This window comes from Dermacentor andersoni, chromosome 6, assembly GCF_023375885.2.
Source record: "Dermacentor andersoni chromosome 6, qqDerAnde1_hic_scaffold, whole genome shotgun sequence".
NCBI classification, from domain to species: Eukaryota; Metazoa; Arthropoda; class Arachnida; order Ixodida; family Ixodidae; genus Dermacentor; species Dermacentor andersoni.
In genome coordinates, this window is record NC_092819.1 from 75,309,061 (window position 1) to 75,333,137 (window position 24,077).

The 24,077-nt window shown below is 43.8% G+C and overlaps 1 protein-coding gene across 2 annotated transcripts in view; it reads right to left on the minus strand.

Moving 5' to 3' along the window:
• LOC126522391 (DCC-interacting protein 13-alpha-like) overlaps positions 1-24,077 on the minus strand; it is a 71,766-nt gene that overhangs the window by 30,873 nt on the left and 16,816 nt on the right. For both annotated transcript variants that reach the window (XM_050171130.1, XM_050171129.1), the window contains exons 8-14: positions 21,004-21,182; positions 19,208-19,366; positions 15,971-16,055; positions 15,754-15,851; positions 6,622-6,751; positions 5,559-5,635; positions 3,034-3,168 (exon numbers count right to left, since the gene is read on the minus strand). In XM_050171130.1, coding sequence (XP_050027087.1) covers positions 3,034-3,168; positions 5,559-5,635; positions 6,622-6,751; positions 15,754-15,851; positions 15,971-16,055; positions 19,208-19,366; positions 21,004-21,182 — 863 coding nt within the window. The remainder of the gene's footprint in view (positions 1-3,033; positions 3,169-5,558; positions 5,636-6,621; positions 6,752-15,753; positions 15,852-15,970; positions 16,056-19,207; positions 19,367-21,003; positions 21,183-24,077) is intronic.

The window sequence follows — 24,077 nt, forward strand, 5'->3', positions numbered from 1 at the left end:
GACAAATCGGTGCAGAGTCTGAACCCACTGCTTGTGTCGGATGCTCAGTCACTATCACTGCCACTCGAGTTCATCGCACCGCTTGAACCACCGCTCTCGGTATCGCACAGAAGGTCGTCTTCTGTTCTGTCGAAGTGGTTTGTGATCGAGCACTTCTTAAATGATTTGACCACAACGTCCACTTGGACCCACTTCCAAGCATCCGAAATCCACTTTGCGATGGTTGATGGGTACGGTTTCTGCAGCTTTCGCCGTACAGCCGTATAGTACCGCTGTACGGCGTACTCACGCCGCGGACGCCGTGCCACCTCGGGACTCCGACGGCTCTGGCTCGATGACAGAGTGAGCAAGCCCGCTTGGCGGCCTTGGCTACGCGCTCAGCGCTTCCTAACAAATAGGGGGTGCTTAGATTCACATGCAAACTTTTTTCCCAATTTTCTCGCGAAAATAGAGGGGGGGAAGGGTGCTTAGAATTGGGGGTGCCTTAGAATCGCGAAAATACGGTAATTTTAGAGACTGAATCAAATATGAATTCAATAGTGTCAGAGCCAAATCAAAATGAAGAAGTATCAAATACATTCTGAATAGTTTTTGAATAATGAGAAGTCGTTTTCACCATTAGGAAAAAGAAATCTACACATCCTAGTATTTTCAGTGTTAGCAAGTTTCTGTCATTACATAGCAAAATTAGCAAGTAATGAAGTGTTGATTTTTGAATGCCCAAACGGAGCATTTGGAGCGAATAAGTTTATTCGTATACTCAGGACTCATTAGTGAGTGCAAATGAGGGCAGTCTAGCTGAAAAGGCCTGATTCCCTGAGCAACAGAGTGTGCTTCGTGTTGTTTTGTGACTAAAGTGGAATCTCATTGATTAGCTCCTCGCTTTGTGTTTTCACAGCTGTTATGTTGCATTTCTGCATTCTTTCGTTGCGTCTGCACTTCGCGACAACGCGCATTGCAATGAGCAAATGCGAAGTGCACTTGTGGTGTTAATTGATTTTTTCTTGGTGCTGGAATTGTAAAAGAAGCAAGCTTTACCGGTGAAAATAGTTTTTCTGGCCTACCCGATAATTCAGATATCTTTTTAAACCCTGTCTATGTCCAAAAATATTGGTCGCCAACCATATTTGCTTTCCGCACACAAAGTGAAGAGCCAAAGAACAACAATGCGCACACGTTCGGTGCGGAACGCTTGCCGCTGACAAGCGGTCGGACTTCTCCTTCTCCATCGCCTAGGTAACTCCAGTGTGCGTGCCGGGTCAGCATACTGCCGCCTCATATTTTTTTATTGCGATACCAATTATATGGACACTCCAAGCGTATTCTTGACGTCGCCGTGAGGTTCCGTATATAGTCAGGCAAATGTATGACATACAGTATATGCGGGTTATACTGCCACACCATTCTATCACTAAAGTTGCTTATGCCAGGTCTTACATTCTTGACAAAATTATACCTCAGTGGCAGCCTACAAACTAATACCATGAAACAAAACACCGGCAGCGCATGCCTTTTGTCTTAAATCTTCTCAGATTTAATTACTAGAAGTGTTCAACAATATCTGAGCTCTGACCTGAAAATCATGTAATTTTATTGGCGCGGCTGTACACTACCTCCAGGATCCGCCTAGGAAAGAGGTTTGAAACATACCGGATACGGAAATGTGGTGGTAAGTCGCTAAAAAAGACGCTGGCTTTAATTAATAAACATAAATGAAACTGTCCAATGGCAGGATTCGAACAGAGGACCCCTAGCACAACAGCTTGTTTTTACTTAGCTTACTTTTACTTCAAATCATACTGTCACTACAGCTCCGAGTTTTCTTGCACTTAGTGTATTATTTCTAACACGCTGCTATCGCATACATTGCTTTGCCCTTATGACGAAACTGTGACATTTTCTTCTCTCCATTCCTTGTTTGTTTGCTTATGCTGCATCTCCTCCTCCTCTTCCTCCTCCTCCTCCTCTGCATCCCGCTCGTCGCTGTCGCCTTGGCCGGCACACCTCATTGAGAAGTGTACTCCTGCATCGCTTGTCTGCGGGATTTTCCGGTAACAACATTATAACCAATATTTCATCTCGTGTGGTTTCACTACAAGCGGTATGCTTATACATTGAGTTCTATGGGAAGATAAACGGGAGTCAGAAGAGACCGCATTATATCTGGTCCTGCACTCTAAGCGCTTACATTATAAGTGGTCTGAGCTGTATTTGATTTTTTATTCGAATGTTTCGAATATTCGCACAGCGGCGGTATTTTTTTCAGTGTTGGTATCAAGAATGGCTATTTCTTGCAAGCTTCTTGCGACACTTCGACTTCAAATGTAAAAGTTTGCACGGAGGCTTCTCTACATGCACTTAAACTAGGCTTTTCACACAGTCCGAAATTTTGTTGCAGTTGGCCTTTAACAACAACCATATGAAGTCAACATAAAATGAAGCCAAAGAAAGGTTAGGGAGAATTAAGAAAAGAGAACAGAAAGGAGAATTGTTTTGTCCCACGCCTATGTATGGAAAAAATACTGACTCCTCCAGCCCGCACATCCTGTCGCCATTTGAACTCTTGTGCCGTCCATCACCTACATAGTTCCAACTTAGAAGTGCGGAATGGGGGCGAGCTGCTGTATTTCATACTGACGAAGAACATTGTGACTCACAAGGAACAAGTCAGGCACGAGCGCAGATGTGCTCGTGTCTGCGCTCCTGTCGAGATTCTTTCTTGCCCTTGCGTGTTGCGCTATTTTTCGTCATTATGGTTCAACTAACACATTCAATCAATTATTTTTACCTACTGCCATAGGAAAGCAGGACAAACTGCAAGATATAATTGCCAGTGAATGTAAACCACCAATACAGGAGAGTTTCAGCTTGTCCAGTACTCCAGTTAATGCAGGCGGACTGGGCATTTTCCCTGAGCGGCGTAGACATAAATGTGGGACGACACGCCACCGGCACATTTCTTGCCACAAATGGCCAACATTCAACACACAGCATTTCAACAAGTAGCAGAACGAAGATTTTTCTCGTACGCACACAGCAGGTCCATCTTTTGGCGAGTGCCCAGACGAAACCTTGTCCTCGGATGGGGAGAACATGTCGAACTGAATGGGCGTGTTTGCCAGTTCCTTCATGTCCTGTTGCGTCACTGGCCTGGGCCGTGCCGTTTTCCTGCATGGACAACAGCAAAAACATCAAACAAAATCAAATTACGAGTTTTTACATCCCAAACCAACACATAGGCCATGAGGAATGCCATGACGACAAGGCGAAGGGGGGGGGGGGGGGGGGCATCTACAGGTTAACTTCAATGACACAGGGTTTTTTTTTCAAGTGCACTTAAGCATGTATAAGTGCAATAGCATTTTCACAGTCTGCCCTAGCCGGAATGTGGCCATTGCAGCTAGGAATCGGTCCCGCGATTACACGCTTAACAACAGAAAGTCATAGCCACTAGGCCATCCACAGCAGGTCACAACGAAACGAAACTAAACCGTATGCTGTTAAGTTTGATGGATCCTCGCAAAGAGGCATTGAGGTGTCCAAAGCCTAGCAAAGTGAATTTATCGTGAAAGTGGCTCAGTTGGGTTACAGTGACATTCCGCCTTAATTAAAGTGTTTTAGTAGAGCTTGCAGCATATGCTAGCAATCTCCGCACAACATCCTTGCGGGAATGCTGGTGTGCTTGTGCACAACGCTCATGCCGGCAGTGTAGAAGAGTGGCGTAAAGTAGATAAGAGTGGCACAGAATCATGTGGAATTGGCTACAAACTTTGCAGCCCTGTCACTTTTTGGCGATATCGCAGTGGCACACAAAGCATGGAAACCTTTGCGTAGTGACCTTCTTTCTGACATTTTCACACTCAAGATTTCTAGATATGCTTCAGCAGTGCAAAATAATTTCGAGATGAGACGTGAAATATACATGGTCACTGAGCCCGGAAAAAGTTTTCAGTTAACCGATATTTCGATATATCATAGTTCGAATAAATGAGGGTTTACTGTATTTGACATGCTTGGGTTGTGTAACATGCACTGAAATTTAAGCCCACGGGTTCACCGTATTTACTCGCATAATGATCGCACTTTTTTGTCAAGAAAAATTGATGCAAATTCAGGGGTGTGATCATTACGCTGGTTAAATTTCCCGAAAAAGAAAAAAAATTTCTTTTTCATCTCGCATTTGCTGCGGGATGACAACAGGTCAACAAATAAGCGGTTGCCCCTGTATGTAGTGCGGGACACCAAAACAAAGATGGCGGCCGGCTGAGCAAGCCGAATGCGCCGAATGCAATTTTTTTTCTTCTCGTGAGCACATTACGTGCATTGAAACGTTTCTTCCGTATCAGTAATGAATAATATCGTTAATATCAGCAAGTTTGCGGCAATAATGTAGCCATGTCCACTTTGAGGGGACAGAAGCAGGTGGGCGCGCTTAGCTGCCAGTGACATAGGAACACATGGCAGGCATGCTGAGGAAACTGCAGCATTTGTCTTCCCTACTATCCTAATACGGCATGTTTCCGCTTAGGGTGGGCGAATATCTTAGCTGTGTTACAAGCATCGGCATATGAATAGGGTACACTTCTAACGTATCAGTGTAAACGTGGCTGCTATCATTGCCGCTCGCAATTTGTTGCGTGCCCACGAGTGCAGACGCGAAGAATCGAAAGGCACTTTTTTTGTTGTTGTTGTTGATCACAGCCATTATAAAGCCTACAAATAATAAAGGCGAGTTTGGCTTTAGCCTGCTTTTTTTTTGTCATGGAAGTGCGGAAAGTGATGAAAGGAATGAAATGGGGCATCTGCTTGAGAATGGTTGGTGCGTGCAGACCGCTTGGTTTGTCTTGAAGAGTCGTTCGCGTAGCATTCGACAGATATCGTGATCATTATTAGCTAGACTTGGCACATGACATGTCGCTGCGGCAAGTTTGGGGTGCGACCATTACACGGGAAATAAAAAAGAGCGCATTTTGACGACAAAATTCAGGGGTGCGATCATTACGCGAGTGCGATCATTATGCGAGTAAATACAGTATTTCCACATTTTTTTAAAGCAAGGCTTTTTTTGTGGAGTGGGGTGTGTTTCGATGCTGCAGTGGTGGGACTGTGAAGGGGCAATGTGGAGAGTGGTGTGTGGTGGAGAGAAGGTCTGCGGAGGGAGCGGAGCATTGAGACATTCTGGCGCTTGCTCCGGCTTGCTTGGTCATCTGGCATGCTGCTACATTGAGCCATGCAACGAGTAGCAGCATACCAGACAAATGAGCTAGCCAAAGCAAGTGCCAAGACGTCGTGATGTTCTGCTCTCATGAGACCACATTCTGAGTCGTGACATCCCAACACACATTTCCTGGGAAGTTAAACTGAAACTGTTTGTAAAAGAGCAATTGTAGTAAATTATTCAGGACACTTTCAAGCTTGCTAATATTATTCTCTAGGGTTTCGAGGACTGTCATTTAAAGCAAGATATGAAAAGTAAAAGAAATGTCATGCTGTACTTCTCAAAATTAAGTTCAGGGCATTACACTGACCACTCTGCAATTATGCAACTTAACCCTTACCGTTCTTGACTCTGAGCAGCAGCAGCAGGCATAGAACCGGGTGCTGCTGCATTGGGTAGCGACGGGGTTCTCTCCGTCTGCGTCGTAGGTACGAGACAGGTTGGCAAGGGTAAATGTAGGAACGCTGAAAAATAGTCCAACAACACATTGATCTTTTTCTGTCCCAGTAAGTACGTATAATTTCTTCAGTTGTCTTTCAGCAGAAACCTAGTGTCCTTCATCTATTGCTCTAGTTCAGTGGTGCTCAAACAACCTAGCTGTTGCAAGCCCCTTGACCTGCTCACTCCATATGCAAGTGCATTTGGGGGGGCAGGTCATCTACCGTAAACCCAGAAGTCAAGGTTCATATTTGACACAACACAGCACAAAAATTGGCTATATATTCGCAAAAATAAAGTAATGGCCAGCTAACAATTTGTTTAAAGTTCGTTTCTTTGCACGTAGGTTCCACGCTATAAAAAAGGCTTTTAAGGTGCACGATAGGTGCATTACAATGCCAAAAGGAAATGCAAACGTTAAAATGAAAGTGCAGTGCTTTGTGTATGTAACTGCTTGAAATTATGTGATGTGATCATGGCATAACCAGGAGCTAGGTATGGTCCAGCCTCAAAAGCAAGGCATCTGTGAATGAATGGCACCAGCGTCCCATACACAAACAAAAAGGGAAAGGGTCATCTAGTTTGTGCTCTAGTAATTGTACTTCATTTTGCTGTGATAGCGCATACAACTTCTCCTAACAACAAACACTCCTGCCACTGCATAAGTGCTACAAGAGTTGTAGAGTGAAAAAATAAAAAATAAAGAATCGCCCCTTGCAAGAAATTATAAAGGAACTATGTTCAGGCGCCCACATGGAAGCACTGTTCCTAATGAAGGGGGAACTGGAACGGTGTGAGGTCATCTATGATTACCTTATCTTGATCAGCAACTGTTATGTTTTCTAAGCGATTCATTTCATTTAGATGAGATTCTGCCAGTCCCCCAACTTTCAGAGCTGTAGAATCTTTTTCCACTATAATATCATCGCGCAGGGCAAAGAATTCACGACTGCGGCCCTCCATACCTTGGCTGTGGGTGCCTCCTTGGGAACGGAGTGTGATCTGCCACCCGGGTAGCATTCGGCAGCAACATTCATCACTGTGGTGATCCACTCATCCCGTTCTGGCTCACTCAATGCCTGAAGCACCACCGACCTACGGAACAAAAAATCAAATAAAGCTTGCTGTCGGGCTAGTTGGTTCGTAATGCTTAGGAAAAAGGTACCGTGAGAAACAGACAAGAACAAGAGGGCGGAGACATGGACTAGCACAACCTTTCAGGTAATTTTATTTCAGCCAGAGTCGTCAATATAAACACGTTACTAAACTTGCACAGCGAGGCAGCACACATTTGCTATGAGAAAAAAAACAACAATAAAACTGTGAAATACGTACAAAATGAATGCATCACTACAACATGCTACAATATATCAGGAAAGCTGGATGCTATGTCAATGATCGTACAAGAGAGCATGAACTTTCAATAAAAATATTACCAGAGTCCTTCCATGTTTTTATGGTCACGAAACTCTGCCGTCACGCAATGGGAGAGGTTCATATGCTACCCAAAGGTGCCGCGACGCGCCGCCACTGTGCCACAAAGGGCATCGTTCGCGTATAGAAACGTGTGCGCAGTGCGAGGCGAGCTGACTGATCGGGTGCGTTCTGTGCATGTGCTGTGCTATTTTTCGAGTGTTGGGCTGTTTGGTTGAAGTGGCGGGGTGGGACAACGATGCCGAACACGTGTTGCGTGCCGGGGTGCTGTTCCGGCTACAAGGGCACGACCGAAAAGGTGTCGTTGTTCTGTTTACCTAATAACAAGGAGCAGCGCGAGAAATGGAAGCGGGCCATACCGCGGCAGGAAAGTGGCGGTTTTAATTTCGAATCGAAGTATACGCGTGTGTGCGCGAAACACTTTGACGCCTCGGACATCGTCACTGCGTACAATTTCAACATCAACGGCGACGACGTGTCCCTGGAGCGTGAGAAGCCGACGCTGAAGACTAATGCCGTTCCAAGGATTTTTGAAGGCCTTCCCGCGTACCTCACGAAGCCCAAACCTCGGTCCCGCTCATTGACAGTTCGACCCTCACGCAAACGACCTCGTGAGTTGTCGGGTACGGTTGAAGAGCGCCGATCATCGCCGACGCCCTGTTCAGAATGGACCAATGCTGCATCAGGGAATGACAGTATGTTAGTCCTGTTTACGTCTGCGCCAACAGGTGTGGCTTACTATTTTGCTTTATGATTGCACCCATAAATTGCTGACTTCTTGCCGCCAGTTTGAAGGGCGTCGGCAGAGCCTGCAAAATGTCAAACTACATAACTTCGTTCTTCTCTTTTTTTTACAGACTTGGCGCTCAGTGACCCGGTGGAAAACCACCACACGGACTCGGCTTCTCAAAAAGACCGCGTGATTGGCCGTGCCAGCTGTGCTGAAGTGCAGACGTTGAGGCGCCAGCTTCGAGCGGCGAAACAGCAGCTTCAACAATGCCAAGGAAAACTTGCCAAATTCCGATTGCAGTCTGCCAAGTACAAACGGCAACAGCAGAACCTTCAAAGCCTTTCAGATCGCGAGAAATTGATTATTGATCAGTGTGTGATGAAGGCGAGCGCAAAGTCTGCTCGAGCTGTCCGGTAAGTTCGAAGCACTGCATCACACATATAGTATACGTGAAGGCGATGGAGTCTTCGTGTGCTAGTTTTAGGTACATAGAGGAATGTCCATGTCTATCATAGGACAGTGGAAGCTACGTATTTGATGCGTTTTGAACAAATGTTGGTCGCCTTCAAATGCAAATCAATGCACAAGACCACTCAGAAATGACACTAATTTTTGTGCTTGATTCCACCCATTCTGCATTGATTCCAGAGTATCGAACGATGTAGCAACAATTTTTGTCTATGGTAAATGTAGAATTCTCGACTGCTGGGAGCGGCTTGTTCACACCATCATAGCACTGTGATCTTGCTGTTTCCATCTTTCTCAGCGCCTTAATGTTATTCTCTGGAGCATGTTTATTAACAGATGCTGAATGATTGTTGTTATGCACTGGGGACTACTACACATTTTAGTTAGAACTTGGGAATGCATGCACACATATTTGCTTGATTATTCGGTGTTCCATATTGACAATGCACCACAGCTCTGTGTTATTTGTAGTGGTCTGCTCTCTTTTAGAGAATGTTTGCTTGCACATTGACATGGTTTGCATGATATGCACAGTGCATTATGCATGTTCACATCACCTCTTGGCATACAGATAGCCTTGGTTCACAGCAGTGTGTTTATGCTTGGTAGCATCAGGAATGACTCTGGTAGCATGCTTGAGCATGTGAATGAAATTTGCACCCTTTCCTCGCCAGGTATAAGAAAGACTGGCTGTATGACTGCCTTCTCTTGAAGATTAAGTTGACGTCTGTATACACACATCTTCAAGAAAATAACTTTCTGCCCCTGCCAAACCCACGCACACTGTACAGCTACATGAAGAACTTGAAAGCTGATTTTGGGTTTGATGCACACATATTTACTATACTGAAGGAAAAGCTGCTGACTTCCCCTGAAAGAGAAAGACAAGGTTGGAAAGTGCATCTCTTAAACTGCATGTTGTGCTTGTGCCTTTCTGAAATGATTCAAATGACAATTTTTTTTTCTCAGGTGTGCTCATGTTCGATGAAATGACTGTCAGGAAAAGCCTGCACGTCAGAGAGTCTGACATGAAAGTCCTTGGAAAAGCTGACTTTGGTGAAGACACCAGGCCAGGAGACCATGAAAAAAATGGTGATCACGTGTTGGTCTTCCTGTTTCGACCCTTCTTGCATGGATGGTCACAAACTGTGGGAACTTTCTGCTCATCGAGTGCCACCCCTGGATCAGTACTTGCGAAGCTTTTACTGCAGTGTATTGTACACTTGTTGAATTCTGGAGCGGTTATTGAAGGTGTACCAGTTAAATGGACGCAGTAGGTATCATGATTATCGTGTAAAGGTGACCACTTACAAAAAATTGCAATGCTGATGATGAAGGAGAACAAGGGTGTTGCGAGATCTGATCAGGGCATTGATGGCAAAAACACATTTGCTTTATGCTTTGTTGCAACCTCAATTTGTGTTATACCAGGATAGAGTAGTTAGCAGCAATAGTGCCCTTACCCAGACCATCTATGAAAAGTATAGCATTAGAATTTCGTTAAATGCGTGTTAAAACAGAATAATATGCATTGTTTTATTTTCCATTGTCCTTTAGTCTTGGCTATTGATGGGCTACAATTCTTCAATTGCATGTACTTTTAAGTCTATAAGCTGCTATACGTAAGAAGGTTATTAGCACACTGTTAGCTACATTTGCATTATTATTTGCTGAGCAAGTTGTGTGTGCATGTTTAAGTAACAGCTGAAAAAGCAGAAAGGTGGTATCTCTAACAAGCCATTTAAAAAAAATTTCTGTATTTGTGATGTGGCTACCTGTGTTCGTTTGAGAGTTGTTAAGACGTGTGTTATAAAATGCTTATGCTTTACACTTTCTTGTTTATAGAAACAATCGATTATGCATTCTGTATTTATTGCCATTCGTTTGCTGGTGTTTGTTTTCTGCCCCCCAATGCATACCTCTCACGTTTGATCTTATTTCTTTATGCTTATTATATCAGTGTCATGCTTTTAACAAACTTCTTGCATTGTGAATGGTGGACCATTTATGACCGGACGCCTCTGTGCTATCTGTATTTCGCTCCGCTTATTTTACATGATAAATAAATGATCGTGCTTGTATGTTGTTTTTGCACCAACACGTTTTATTTCTTTTCTTAATCGAATTATAAAGTTTCTTTTCATTTTTCGACCATAATAAGAATATCAGGACCGGTGATTGCAACATTTTAACATATTGTAAATAGTTGCGCATTAAGAACCAAAATACCTAGTCTCGTCGTTTCTGCGTCGAAACCACGAGCAGCGTGAATAAGTGCTGGGCTTACTGACGCTTCTAAATGACTGCTTGCTAAGGCAATTGCCTAATTACAATACAGCTAGTTTCATCTGTGCAGGTCCTAACACTTCATGTTCACCTTAATCCATTGCTAAAAGCCGCACCGAAGACATTTAGTAGCGAAGTTTGTCTTGCATTAATCCTACCAAAATCTCATTCAGAAATGGCATCGCTTTGCAGAGAAATCGTAAGCGCACGGAGCAGCTCAATTCCCTTTTCTTTGTCATTAAGTATTCTACGGTAGCAGCCCTTTGCAATAACAATTTCATTCTTTTGATCTCCTTATAAGATACTGCCCACAGTCAGAGTCCTTCTCTGCCACAGTTTAACAGAAAGTGAACAGCTGTGCTCGGCGAACAATCTGGTGCTATGCGCAACGGAGAGTTGGTGCTTATTCATCTGGTGATAAGTGGGACCACTGGCGCTTTGTTGCGAATGCACGGTGTTTAATTTAAGGCAAATATTAAAAAGCGGAGCCCACCCAAGCGTTGAGGCGAACGGCGATGATGATGAAATCTGGACCGATACCGCCCGGCCGTGTACAGCGGACGCATTTCGACGGGGGCGAAATGCAAAACACCCATTTATATAAATTTAGGTGCATTTTAAAGGATCCCAGGTGGTCAAAATTAATCCCAAGTCCCCACTACGGCGTGCCTCATAATCGTATCGCGGTTCTGGCTCTTAAAATTCCAGATCTTTCTTTTTTTTTGGTCTGAGACCGCCGCAAGCTCCATGTTATGAGTGGCTTTTTTTTCGTCCCGGGCGCTCATATCATGGCAGAAGACGCGTTCAGGCAGTAATTTAATTATATTCAATGTTAAAAATAGTTACGTGAAACTAAAGCGATGGTTGAGGAAGTTGAGAAAGCTAGAATACCGAGGCTGCCCCACACACAACCACAGCGGTAGCGGCGTTCGCATGCCCTCTCATGCACGGTTGCGCCTCTAGCGGCGGGCGCTGGCGCTATATGAAACTGAGGCGGCAGTTTCGTGACCAGAAAAAAAATGAAAGGACTCTGGTATTACCCACTTGCTTGCATACTGTCGAACTGCTACTTCAAGCGATCAATTTTCTGGGAAGGAGCAAGGATTCCACTGGCAGATGGATACATTTTATATCACCTCCAAACTTAAAACATGTGTGAAAAGGTAAGTGTGGAGAGGTTCCTGCGTGGCATGTTGCAGTAGCACATTCATTTTGTACACACAGTTCACTTCGGTTAGTTCGACCCTGACAGGAGTAACGAACTTGATCAAATTATACGACGGGTCGAATTGAATAAGATGCTTGCAACGCATTCAATGTCCCTTAAGCTTCTCTGAGACAGATGCTGCTACTAAAGAGGTTGCTGTCGGGGTCACCACAGAGGTCAGGCACATGCATGCTGACTGGTCAAGTTCAAGTTATTCAATTAACATGCACAATAATTTGGGCAAATCCTTATCTTTTATTGCCTTGGACTGCTATTTAATTCTAGAGTTTAATGTCTCAAAGCTACATGTTGGCTATGAGATATCATAGTGGGGGGCTCCGAATTAATTTTAGAGATCTGAAACCTCCCCGCTTGTTAACCATTCATGCTTTCACTGATGGCTTTGGCAAAGAATGTGCGAAAACTGAAGCAAAGGTCAGTTATGTCCTGTCTTGCAGCACTCTGGTAACATTAGCAACCACCGATGCTTCAAAAAAGAAAGAAAGAAGAGGATAATGACACCTTAAGAGGAAGCTTTAGCTCGGGCCCAACTCCGACGCGGCCTATTCAAATACATGTAAAAACGCAAAAACGTTTTTCTGAGATAACCCCTGGACCGATTTTAATGAAATTTGTTGCATTTGAGAGAGAAAGTTAAATTCTAATGACTGTTGGAAGCGGAATTTTGATTTAGGGCTTGAATTTTGTTAAAAGGATTTTCAAAAATACAGACGTTTGAAAAAAATAGAAGCACGAAGTTTACAAGCTAATAGCTCTGCATCAAGAACAGATATCGCGATTCTGTAAACGGCATCCATTAGATCATTCAAAACGGACAAATTTGATATGTCAGTTTACATCTTACGTGAATTTGTTACGTTGTTTACGAAGGTTCTGCAAAAGTTGTAATTACACATTACTCCATTTTTGAGGTTCATTTGTAACACATCAATTTTGTCTGCTTTAGATGTGCTATCAGGTACAATTCACAGAATTGCGATATTATTTTTTCTTGGTGAGTTACGGAGTTGTAAACTTCATAGTTTCGTTTTCTGAAAATTTGCGATTTTTGGCAAATTTTGATACAAATTTGACGACCTAAATCGAAAATTCGAAACCAACAGTCACTAGATTTTAAGTTTTTCTTTTAAATGCAACAAACCTCGTCAAATTTGGTGCAGTGGTTGCCGAGAAAAACGAATTCTCCTTTAACATGTATTTAGATAGGAGCACCCGAGCTAAAGCTTCCTCTTAAGACTCCTGTGTTCTACTTAATGATGAATAGACCACTTTCCTTTCACGATGGTTCCAAATAAGCAGAGTTCAGTGTATTGCATGTGGCTCTACAAAATACTAGTTTCTGAAAAGGACTTTTCAAAAGCTAGGATAGACCAAGTAAGCCCTTTGAGTACACTATAGACTAATGAAGTCAAGTTTTTACCCAATTCTGTAAATAGTGGCTACTTTTTCCCAAAATAATGCTACCTGTTTTCACTGCACAGTTAGAAAGTTGTGAACTTGATGCAGCAATTTTTTGCAACTCATCTATGACTACGTTTTTGCACAAAGAAGAAAAGAAAAAAGGAACAAAGAGAGTTTCTCAGTCAAATATATCTGTTCTTGACCGTGACTAGGGGCAGTATTCTGAGGTGATCACTCTCGGAGATACTTTCACTTGCATGAGATTTCACGAGACTAGCACCACACGCGTCCGTAGGAGCGACAGCATTCCCATTCCATTGTTGCATTAAGACAGAATGTAGACAGTTCTTGCATTTTAATAACATGGGTAAAGGATAAATTATGTTCTTAATTCACAGTACAAAATGTGCACAGCATGGCTTGAGTGCTCTCTAGTTCCTGGACATTTCTGAACGTAAGAACAAGTAGTATGAACAAATTACACTAACACCCCTTTTTATGTTAAGATATGGAAGGTGAAACAATACAGATGATGCAAGTGATGAACTAGGAAGAGAGGTTGTGAATTAAAAAAAAAATATATATGCAGAACTAATGCGGAGCAGAACATCTTGATCTGTACCAATATGGGAGCCCTCATGCAGGAAAAGATCTGTAGAAACTGACAGTATTGCAAGTTAAATATCTGTTTCGGTTACGACACCGGTTTTAACAATATATCGGGTATAACAATGAGCAGCTGCTGCAGCGTCGACTTTGATATGTTTTCCACGGTGAAATAACCAGCTTACTGCAGTGTCCCGATGCTGCATTATCGGTTAAAACGATGAAGTCTGGCTGCTGGGTGTCCGAGCTGAAAGCTAGTGAAATGCAAAATCCCTGAAAAAAAGAAACGAATAATACCAGAAATTTGAGCCACTGCACGATGGGCCGCTGCTCCAACAGCCGCCGCGCACTCATTTTCCAGCCGTCTCCGTGTGGCTCTCTCCCGTTGCCCTTCCACCCCTCCGAACACGAATGGGCTGTGCCCATAGCTCTACGCCGCCTCACCGTCCAAAACATGAATGGACCGCGCGAACTGTGCTGCAAGCAGATTGCTCGCATGTTGTTCGCTGGCTCATGCTGGCTCCTCATTCAGTGCAGTTCTATGAACACCTTAATCACTCATGTTTATCATTGTTGGTTGTGTCGAAGTCGTTCCTGGCCACGCAGTTTCTCAGCTTCGCTTGACTCGCCGCCGAAACGGAAGATGGCTGATCCTCGCCAATGCATGACGTTGGCGGTGAAAAGAAAGTGCACGGCTATAGATTTGGAAACTAAGTTCCCCTAACCGATGAGACAATCGTCATGAATGTGCTTGCATGAGATAGCGACGGCGACGACGGCAGCGGTGAAGTGGTAGGGCAGGCTGCTTCAACGGTGTTCTCACAGGAGGCCCGGGAAATGATTCAGTCCCTCCGGGGCTTCATTCTCGTGAGGAACCTTCCGCTGCACTATGCAAAGCACTTGGATGCCTTGGAGAAGGAAGTCAGCAAACTTCACGTAAAGCATGCATGGCTGACAGAAATAGGCTTTTCTCATGCAAGCCAGTGAGAAGTACGTGACGAGATGCTTGTGGCGATCTCTCCTCAGCATTTCTTCTGGATTTCTCAAGCTGATTTCTCTCGCAATATTTAAAAGGCCCCTTGTGGGGCCACCAAAGCGATGCCTCGGTGGTACTCGCACGCATATTGCTTGCCACTCGTGACATCTCTTTGCAGTCGTTATAGCAGTGCCATTGTTTAACGCTGACAGCTGCGGCTTGTTACATGTGATCCAAGTGCCCAGGAAGCAGTTAAGTGAGTGAACACAATCAGCAGCCGGGCAGAGGAAGGTGGTGGGGAGGGGCACTGGCTTCCCCACCAATATAGTTTTTCACACCAGCTCTGCCATCCCTCTATTTTGATTTTTTTCATGCCACCCGGTTATAACAATTATCGGTTATAACAATGGAATTTTCGTGGTACTTGAATATTGTTATTGGTGGGTTCGACTGTACTACGCTCACAATGTAGTTACACTACTGTAGACAGTATTCAAATAGATCGGCATTGCATGCCTGCACATACTTCAGATACAGGATGCGATTGCAGACTTGTTAGTCGGAGGGTCTCCTATTAATTTGCATCATTGCCTTCAAGCCATATAGTGCATTTGTGGCCATTACGTAAACCCCCAACCAGCATTCAAATTATCTTGAAAAACGGTTTCAGCATCTACCGCTTTGCTGATTCAGTTGTGAAAAATACTAGGCATGTATAAAAAGCTCTAGTGTGTTGGATTAAGTGAACTTTGAGCAAAAGGGATCAAATTTGTTTGCATATTTCTCATTAAGACCTCCAGATTTTTCAAATAAGTTCTCCATGAATCTATCTATCTGAGCTGCTAGCAACACTGATTTGCACTGCATACTGTAAGACGACGAAAATAAAATTGAAACTGAAGTGAATTGAATTTGAGAGGTCACAAGAGAGAGTTGCAAAGGGAAGAGTGGCAGGGACGTGGACCTACTTTTTGCCGTTGCTGATCTGGAAGACGTTGCGGCGGTCTTCGTCCAGGGCGTGCGCCACGCTACCCCGGTCGATCTCCATCACGGCACTGCCAACGCTCTAGGCACAGAGAGAAGAGATACCACGCATGCACGACGTGTAGCAGTTTACGTGTGTGTGCATGTACGTGTGCACGTAACGTATGTGTGCATCAAAAGTGTTGCTCAGGGGAAACTCACCTCCCCCCGTGGAATGTGCATAAGGTGGCATCCAAGGGTGTAGAAGTATGCTCGGTCCCAGCGGCTTACCATGCCCGCAATCTTCCTGCACAGATAGTATACAGCAAACTTAAAGGGGGCCCGTGAGGTTACACTGGATAGATTACACTTTTTGAACCAAGTTTAGTGATTTCTAGTGAAAGTGAAGAACGTAATTCACCACATAACCTGCTTGCAGTGTGACAGATTGCAGCAATCTATTGCGGTAATCTGTGGCCAAGACTAGTTAAATTACACTTTGTAAAAGGCAGTCCACAAGTCTTGCAGTGACTTAACCAGCTACATCTTTGTTTCCCCTTCCTTGTTAGCCCCACAGTTTAAGTGCTACAAGTGCAGTACTGTTTGCAAGCACCTGTGTAACTGTTATCATTTCTGGAATCAGCCATCCTGATCAACAGATGATAAAAGAAAGAGCAGAACCAGAGGAAAAGAATTGCGCCATTTATGAACAGAAATCTTAAGCAAAAAAAAAAAATGATAAGCTCTCCATCCATATTTTTGGAATCAAACCCAATATTTGTGCTCAGGAGAATGATATATAAAAAAATTGATGGAAACCAACTCACAATGACTGTCAATGGTAATGCATTAGCATTGAATCAATCTATTGACACAACGTACTGCCACCGTCAAAGTGAGTTGTCTGTGAGGCGTGTCCTGCAGCGGGACTCCACATTCACGCTTCCCTAATAACACTCGGTACCATCTAGCACCGCAGCCCCGAAGCCTGCATGCGGCCTCTGAAATGCATGTTGTACTGGCGTGTGCAAACGGTGAGAAACGCGTTATGCGGCAACCAGGCTCTTTTCTTGCCCTTCTTTACGAACACGCTGTGTCATGTGATGGCACTTCCACGAAGTGTGCACATGGCCTTCAAGATGAGAAGTGCGGCGCACTGGTGCATGTGAACGGTGAGAATTGCTCCCTTGTTTGCCGTGCACTCAGTGGCCCATACTCGGTGATCCAAGTTGGCGACAGGTTCATTGAAGAGCAGCACATACCGAGTGCACTCATGGCACAGCTTGCTAAAGCGTTGGCGTGAAAAGCATTAATTGAAAGTGGCATATACCAGGCACATTTGTGGCGCAGCCTGCTAATGTGTCGGGTTGCTGCCCTTGAGGAACCCTTGCAATGTGGGTGCGATTCCGCTCAGCATCGGAGAAATTTAAGGGATCTTTTTCATCATTGTAGAGCGGTACATTACCGGTGCCACATACAATAAAACCTAGCTAGTACATGGTGGGGGAATGTGGATCAGCTATGCACTAAGCGATGTAAAACCTTGATATAACGAAGTAGGTAAAATCGGCAATTTGCTTTGTTATATCGAAATTTTGTTGTACTGAAATTCAACCTTTTATGCAAACAAGTAAAGTCAGCGATTGATCTTTTTTTACATGGAAAGGGGCTGCAGAATTTTCCTTTTTATCGGGCAAATGAAAATAGCAAATTTGAATGAGAAAATAATTCATTTTGATGAATTTAGGAGTTGGGCAACGAATGATACGGTTTTATGCCATGTCTGTCTTCACACTGGCAGCACAAATTAAGCGAAGTCAGCCATGCTTTCATGTGCATTCCACCCCTGCGGCTGATAGCGCAGCCCACACTGGGACAATGCTATCATAAAAAGCGGCCACAGCAGGGAGCGAATGCGATGCTTCGTCTGCCTCTTGCTCCAACCTTGATCGTGTTACAGCGAGCTCACTCCCCTGCTCCCCTCTTGAGGCGGCACTCGTGAAGCCACAATTTTTCTTTCTCGCCCTCGTCCACTTTCACTCGCACCTAAAGCAAAAAGTGTGCTGGGCGCGATAGGATCTCGTCACACTTGGACTTTATACAAAACATGATGCGACTCCACTTCGGTGGTTGCTCTTGTTGCACGGTGGGCGATCTGAGAGGTGCATTTGCAAGCAGCCACTTGTAATTCAATCATCTGACCATCTGCGTCCACAGAAGTTTTCATTATGGTCCGGCATTCCTTTGCTGCGGAAGCGAAATTTCGTTAGATTGAAATTGCATGCACACTTTGTTATAATGAGGTTCTAAATACTTGGTGTTCTGTTTACAAGAGGTTATGAAAATTTACATACTTTGTTATATTGAGAATTTTGTTATGTTGACGTTAGTTATATAGAAGGTTGACTGTACTAATTAACTGACAATGGCAGATGAGTGGCTATAGACTTCCCAGCCAAAGAAATGTGTTGATTTTATCTAAAACAGACATACAGACAAGTTTTATTTGTGAGCAGGCAGCAAAAAAAAAATCTGTGACTTGCACTTGACGCCATGGCAGCCTTGCAGTGGCAACGGCAGCCTCAAGCTCAGGAAGGCTGCGAGCCAGTTTCTCCATCAAGCTCCACTTCTCTGCGATCGCCCTCATGACGGTCAGCACACTAGCTGTGTTGGACGGTGGGATAGGGATGGGCAATCACCCACGTCATTATCCATGACGACGATGTAGAAGCATTAGGAGCTATGGGAGCAGGAAACACTTCATGGCTACCACGGTTTGACGTCACTATCGGCGACGAATGCAATCCGGGAAAGGTCCGTGTGCCGCAATTTTACTATCTATGGTCTGCATGCACGACATTTTGCCAATTCTACGCTTGCATGCACAGAAAAATGAAGTAATTTCTATGCCCTAACAGTTTGGCATGCGTTAAGCAATTACGACTTAAGTGATTAGCTAATACATCAGGTTTAATGGCAACAGGATGGGAGATTCATTGCGACTATATATAAACCAAAATTACTTATTAAGCGGGTATATATCAATGGAATTTTATTGTACATAGTTACTCAAGCTGGCATGAAGAATGCTCACTGAAGAGCGAGCGGCACACATCTAGTGGCACGTACCCAGTGACTCAAGTTAGTATCCAGATGTTCAAGTTGGGGTCAAAGAGTTTCGAACAGTGGTACCTACCCAGTCTCACACCTTACAGCGAACGGCGTGAAAGAGATTCATTAAAGAGCGGCATGCATGTACACATTGCCACATACTCGGTGACAAATGCTAACGCTAATGAATGCCAAAGAATGCCAAAGAATGCTAACGCATTAAATGTTGTGGCCAACACACTAGTTCATACAATCTACTTCCTGGGAGTTTGGGTCCTCATCACAGTTTTGTTCACAGTTGTACATGGACAAAGTAAGCCAGTGCAAGTCACCGTAGGGCACACTCACGTCCGATGGAACAGGTAGCCCGACTTATGGGACATGCTTGTCTGGGCAGGCGCAGAGGCACCCTCAGCGAGATAGGCGGCATTCTCCTCCCCTTGCCGCGCCAATGTGCCCGCCTGCAGTGCTGCCTTTTCTGTCTGGGCCTGCAGCTCTCGTTGCACCCTGCAATGTCAGTGGCTGTTTAGCAAACCTTTAAACTTATAGCACACAGGCCTCCTCCTATGCACATTTCTGTGATAAGCCATATACAGTGACAGTTGTTTTGGCTTTCTACACTGTACATATTTTTGCGGTGTCTTTCACAGGCACGTACCATGCTTACTTGTGTAAGATCCGCACTTTTCTTTCTGAATCTTAGCAGTGTGTGGCTTTTACATGAGCTGGGCGTGAGGCTTCTGTCTGCTAAAATCCTGAACGATAAGACGAATGATGTGCAGAATAATGCCCCAAACGCTGGCTACACACATTTATTCGGATTGAGAACCATCGATCAGGTTCCATTACACTCATGATCACTCTCGATGTTGCCCCAGTCGCCACCGGCGCTTAACAGCCCCGTCGAACCACACAAAAAAAAGTGGTTGCCCTTGGTTCAGTCCATGCTGTGAGATATGCCTGCAGCTATAAAGCTTTTAGCAATGGTATCAACTGATACCGAATGCCACGCATTCAAGATCCAGTCTTTGGTGCAACTTTTTTTTCAGAAATTGGAACATTAAAGAATGGGGTGTGAGTCTTACAGGAGCAAATACAGTACCTGCCAACCTGAGAAGATTCAAATTTGTAAAGGTTCTGTGGACATGATACCGAAGGGGGAAGGGGGGGGTCATGCAAACTTGCCTTGAGCGCACGCCTTTTGAAGGATAACTGCGCACCTTTACAATGGTGATTTACCTTTGCATGTATCATAAATGCAGCATACAAGCAGCAGCAAGCTTGAAACAGCTAAGACTGACAAGTAAAGCATTCTTTTTACAATGCAGCGACCATTTCAGCGACTTTGCTTTGACGATTTTGCCTCCTCCTGAAGAATGTCTGGATAAACTTGCTTAAAGCAAGTACCCCTTTTATCATGAGAGCACTTCCAACGAAAGATTCAGAGACTGACTTTTTACAAAGATGATTTTTCCTCAATCTTGACACAATCTTTGTAAGATAACTTGACTACGATCTGGCGGTGTACCTTTGACTTTTATCTCACATGTCATTTCTTGTATTTCACCCATGCTTTTTTCCGACTTTCTTCTATAACGTGGTTTTTCGTGTTTGATTGTAAATGACACGTCTAATGACGTATTTGATCTGTAGTTGTTGTTTCTAATACGCTAATTTGCTGACTATTGACATCACCATCAATGTTGTTATTATTAACCGAGGGTCCCACTACAGTTCTTTCACTTTGGGACCCTCGTCTGTATATTTGTCATGTAATTACTTCTGTTTTTGGAACTAATAAATCTGAATCTGAAAAAAAAAAAAATAATGTAAAATGAGCCCAAATTCATAAACTTTACAGAAAATTCGGAAGTGCTTACAGCTACGCTGTTGCGCTGTTGTATAACCATCATGCTTGTGTTCACCATTTCTTAGTGGTCATAACCATAAAAAACAGGCATTCGTCTATTGCCTTTCTTGCTCTGGTTGGTCGATCAGTCAGACAGTTGGCGTGTGTGTGTGTGTGTGAAGTTTAATGGTGCAATGGCACCTTGACGAAACCCTTCAAAACTGTAGAATGAATCTGAATTCGTAAACATTGCAGGAAATACGGCAGAGTTGGTCGTTACGATGGTGGCACTCACTCTCCCAGGCTGGTGGCTATGTTGGCAAGGAACTCATCCTGCTCGGCTGTGTGCATTGTCTCGTGGGCGACGCCAAACAGGGACTTCATGGAGTGCACATAGCCCAAGAGTGGCTCGATCAGCGCCACCTTGCGGCGGTACTGCAACGCGTTCAGCTGGGCATAGAACTGCAGTGCCACCTGCATGGTCCGAACGGGAAACGGCAACTTTGTTTTTATTCAGCGCATCAGGCACCTTGGGTTGAAAACCTCGTTCGATGCATAGCTTAACATATTAGTTGGTTAGCTGAGCTGGAAGATGTTAGCCGAAGCATGCACAATGCACTGCTGGTTTAGGAACATACATGAGAAAGGAAATGAATGACGCAAAATGTATACCGCGCAGCTGTTCTACTAGTACAGAAATTATTGATACCTTGCAAGCAGTGAACTTGGGTGATGAGTGCGTTAGTGTGACACAGAAGCACATTGCAGGTTAATTGTATTTGGAAAAGAGATAAGAGGGAGAATCAACATCAAATCAGCATCAGTTAGCATCAGCTCACAAAGAACAAACATTATTCCATACCAAATAAAATTAAAACAGTTTGTTCACCTTTATTTCTGGCCACGGGAGTACATCATATAAAAAAAAAAGATGTCTATTTACATTGAATATTAGTTACGGCAGTAATTCGTTATAACTGATTTGCTGAGCTATCCAAAACTGAAGCACCACTTTAGAGTGTAAAAAATGTTATTATGGGTTTTGCATTAGGTTTCACATGCTTAAATCAGCATTTTGAGGTATCAAACTCGCCATATCAAAATATAGTATGTTGGGCATTCTCAGATTAACCTTCTGAAGGGAAATTTTTTCACCAAATGCAGCCCCCAGGGTCGATGTTCTTATTGCAGATCTTAAATCCTCAGAGTGACCTATGTTTGGAAAAAAAAATTTATTGCAATTTTTTACGTTGACAATAAAGTCAAAAAAAAATATTTTTATGAGTAAACACGCATTGTTTATTCATGGATTCAGATGGGCTTGCATAAATACTTATAAGAATAATAAAATGTTGACAGTCGCTTCAGTATACGCTAAAGAGGATGAACATGAAAACCTGCATGCTCACAAGACATTAATTAAATTACTTGACATTATCATTTGAACGTGTTGTTACTTCCTATTACTTGTTTTCTACCACCAAAAGCCATGTGTTTGAGTGTCTTAATTAACCCTATCTTAATTAATTGTGCCTTAATTAACACCAAAGGTCATGGGTTCAACTCCCACCAATGGTGGCATCATCAATTTTGGACCCACTGAATTTCGGCCCCACCAGAGGTTGAGGGTTCAACTCCCCCAAAGGTCGAACATTTGAGTGTCTTAATTAACTCTTAACTGTGCCTTAATTAATACCAGTAGTCACGGGTTTGACTCCCACTAAAGGTCGAGTGTTTGACTTTCACCAAAGGTTGTGGGTTCGAGTACCTTAATTGACTGCATCATAATTACCTTTGTCTTAATTAACAACAAAGATTGTGGATTCAACCATCAATGGTGGCACCATCAATTCTGGTGCCACTGAATTTTGGTCCCACCAAAGGTTGAGGGTTCAAGTACTTTGACTCTGCCTTAATTACTATCAAAAGTCATGGGTTCAACTCCCACCAAAGGTTGTGGGTTCGAGTCGCACCAATGGTCGTGGGTGGCACCATCAATTTTAGTGCCATAATCCCAGACAGTCAATTTTTCGATAACGCTGGACAACAGATTTATTGACACATGAGCTACTTAAAGCTTTCGTCTTAAAAGGTTGCAGCTTCACAGGAAAGACGATGCATTGATTGCAATAGTAAATTAGTAGACAGCTTTACGAAGTAAGGATGGCAGTTTTATCGGCTGTAAAAAATTGTAAACATTTGTTGACTAACTAAATTGACAAGCATGGTGTCACGAGTGCACAAGCAAATATGAACATATCTCATTCGATGACCGTGCACACTCACTGTCAAAATGCTGAAGTGAGGAAGCATGGCAGCAGCAGCGAGCGAACTGCCTTTCGTGCTTCAACACTTCAACGCGAACTTAGCGGCGAGAACACAGCATAAACGAAGCTATCAGCACTCGGCGCACTCTGTCCCCATCACTGATTGCGTTCAAGAGTGGGTCCACGCGCGGCAGCACCGTACGCAGCAGCCGGAGTAGAACACCTCCCCGCCCACAACACTGTCGCACACCCTCGCACGCTTTCACTTCCATGTACAGCATACAGCGTGCAATGACATTGACGGTGGAAATGTGCCTGGAGGGTCCGTATAATTGCTATTGCAATAAAAAATAGGCACAGTGGAATGGACACATTCCGATTCGGCACTTGGGCAGTAGTTTGCATCAAAGGAATCATCGCTCAACTCACTGGAACAAGAACTACTTTCCCTGCACATCCATAGCATAATCAAACTGCGTATATAAGTGCTCGCAAGAAAACTCGATGGTTGTGCGCCTGTCACGAAAAAAACCAAATGAGCCAGAAACTTTTCATTCCATCGTCAATGAGGGGCAACCAGTTTTCGAGAGTCTCATGAAAAGAAATGCATGCATGGCAGCATCGTCTGCCATACGGCGGAATTATTTGTATACACCAGCTTGCCTGCGAACAGATGTAATCCCACCCCTGTGAGCAACAAGCGAACAAGCCTCACATGGTGATTCTTTGAGAGATTAGAAATAAGATAGACATCAGTTATTGCGAGCGTGACAAACGGAGCAGCCCGCGAGATGAAACCAAAACTAACCACTGCGCACTTACAGCTGTGCTGGCATAAAGAAGCCATGGAATTAAAACTAAGAGACTATGGAGCAAAAAAAGAAATATTCTTGTCTCCACACGGGGTGGCAGCACTTTTTGGGTAACAGAAAGTTGAAAAATTGGTGTTTTTCAAACATACAGACAGTGTCGTAAATATACAGCATCGACCATTTGGGACCTAATCATGACACCATATAGAGTAGAAACTCGTTCACATGTCTTGGAAAAAACAGCAAGAGAAAATGTACTAACCGGAAAAACGTATGATCTGAAGTAACTA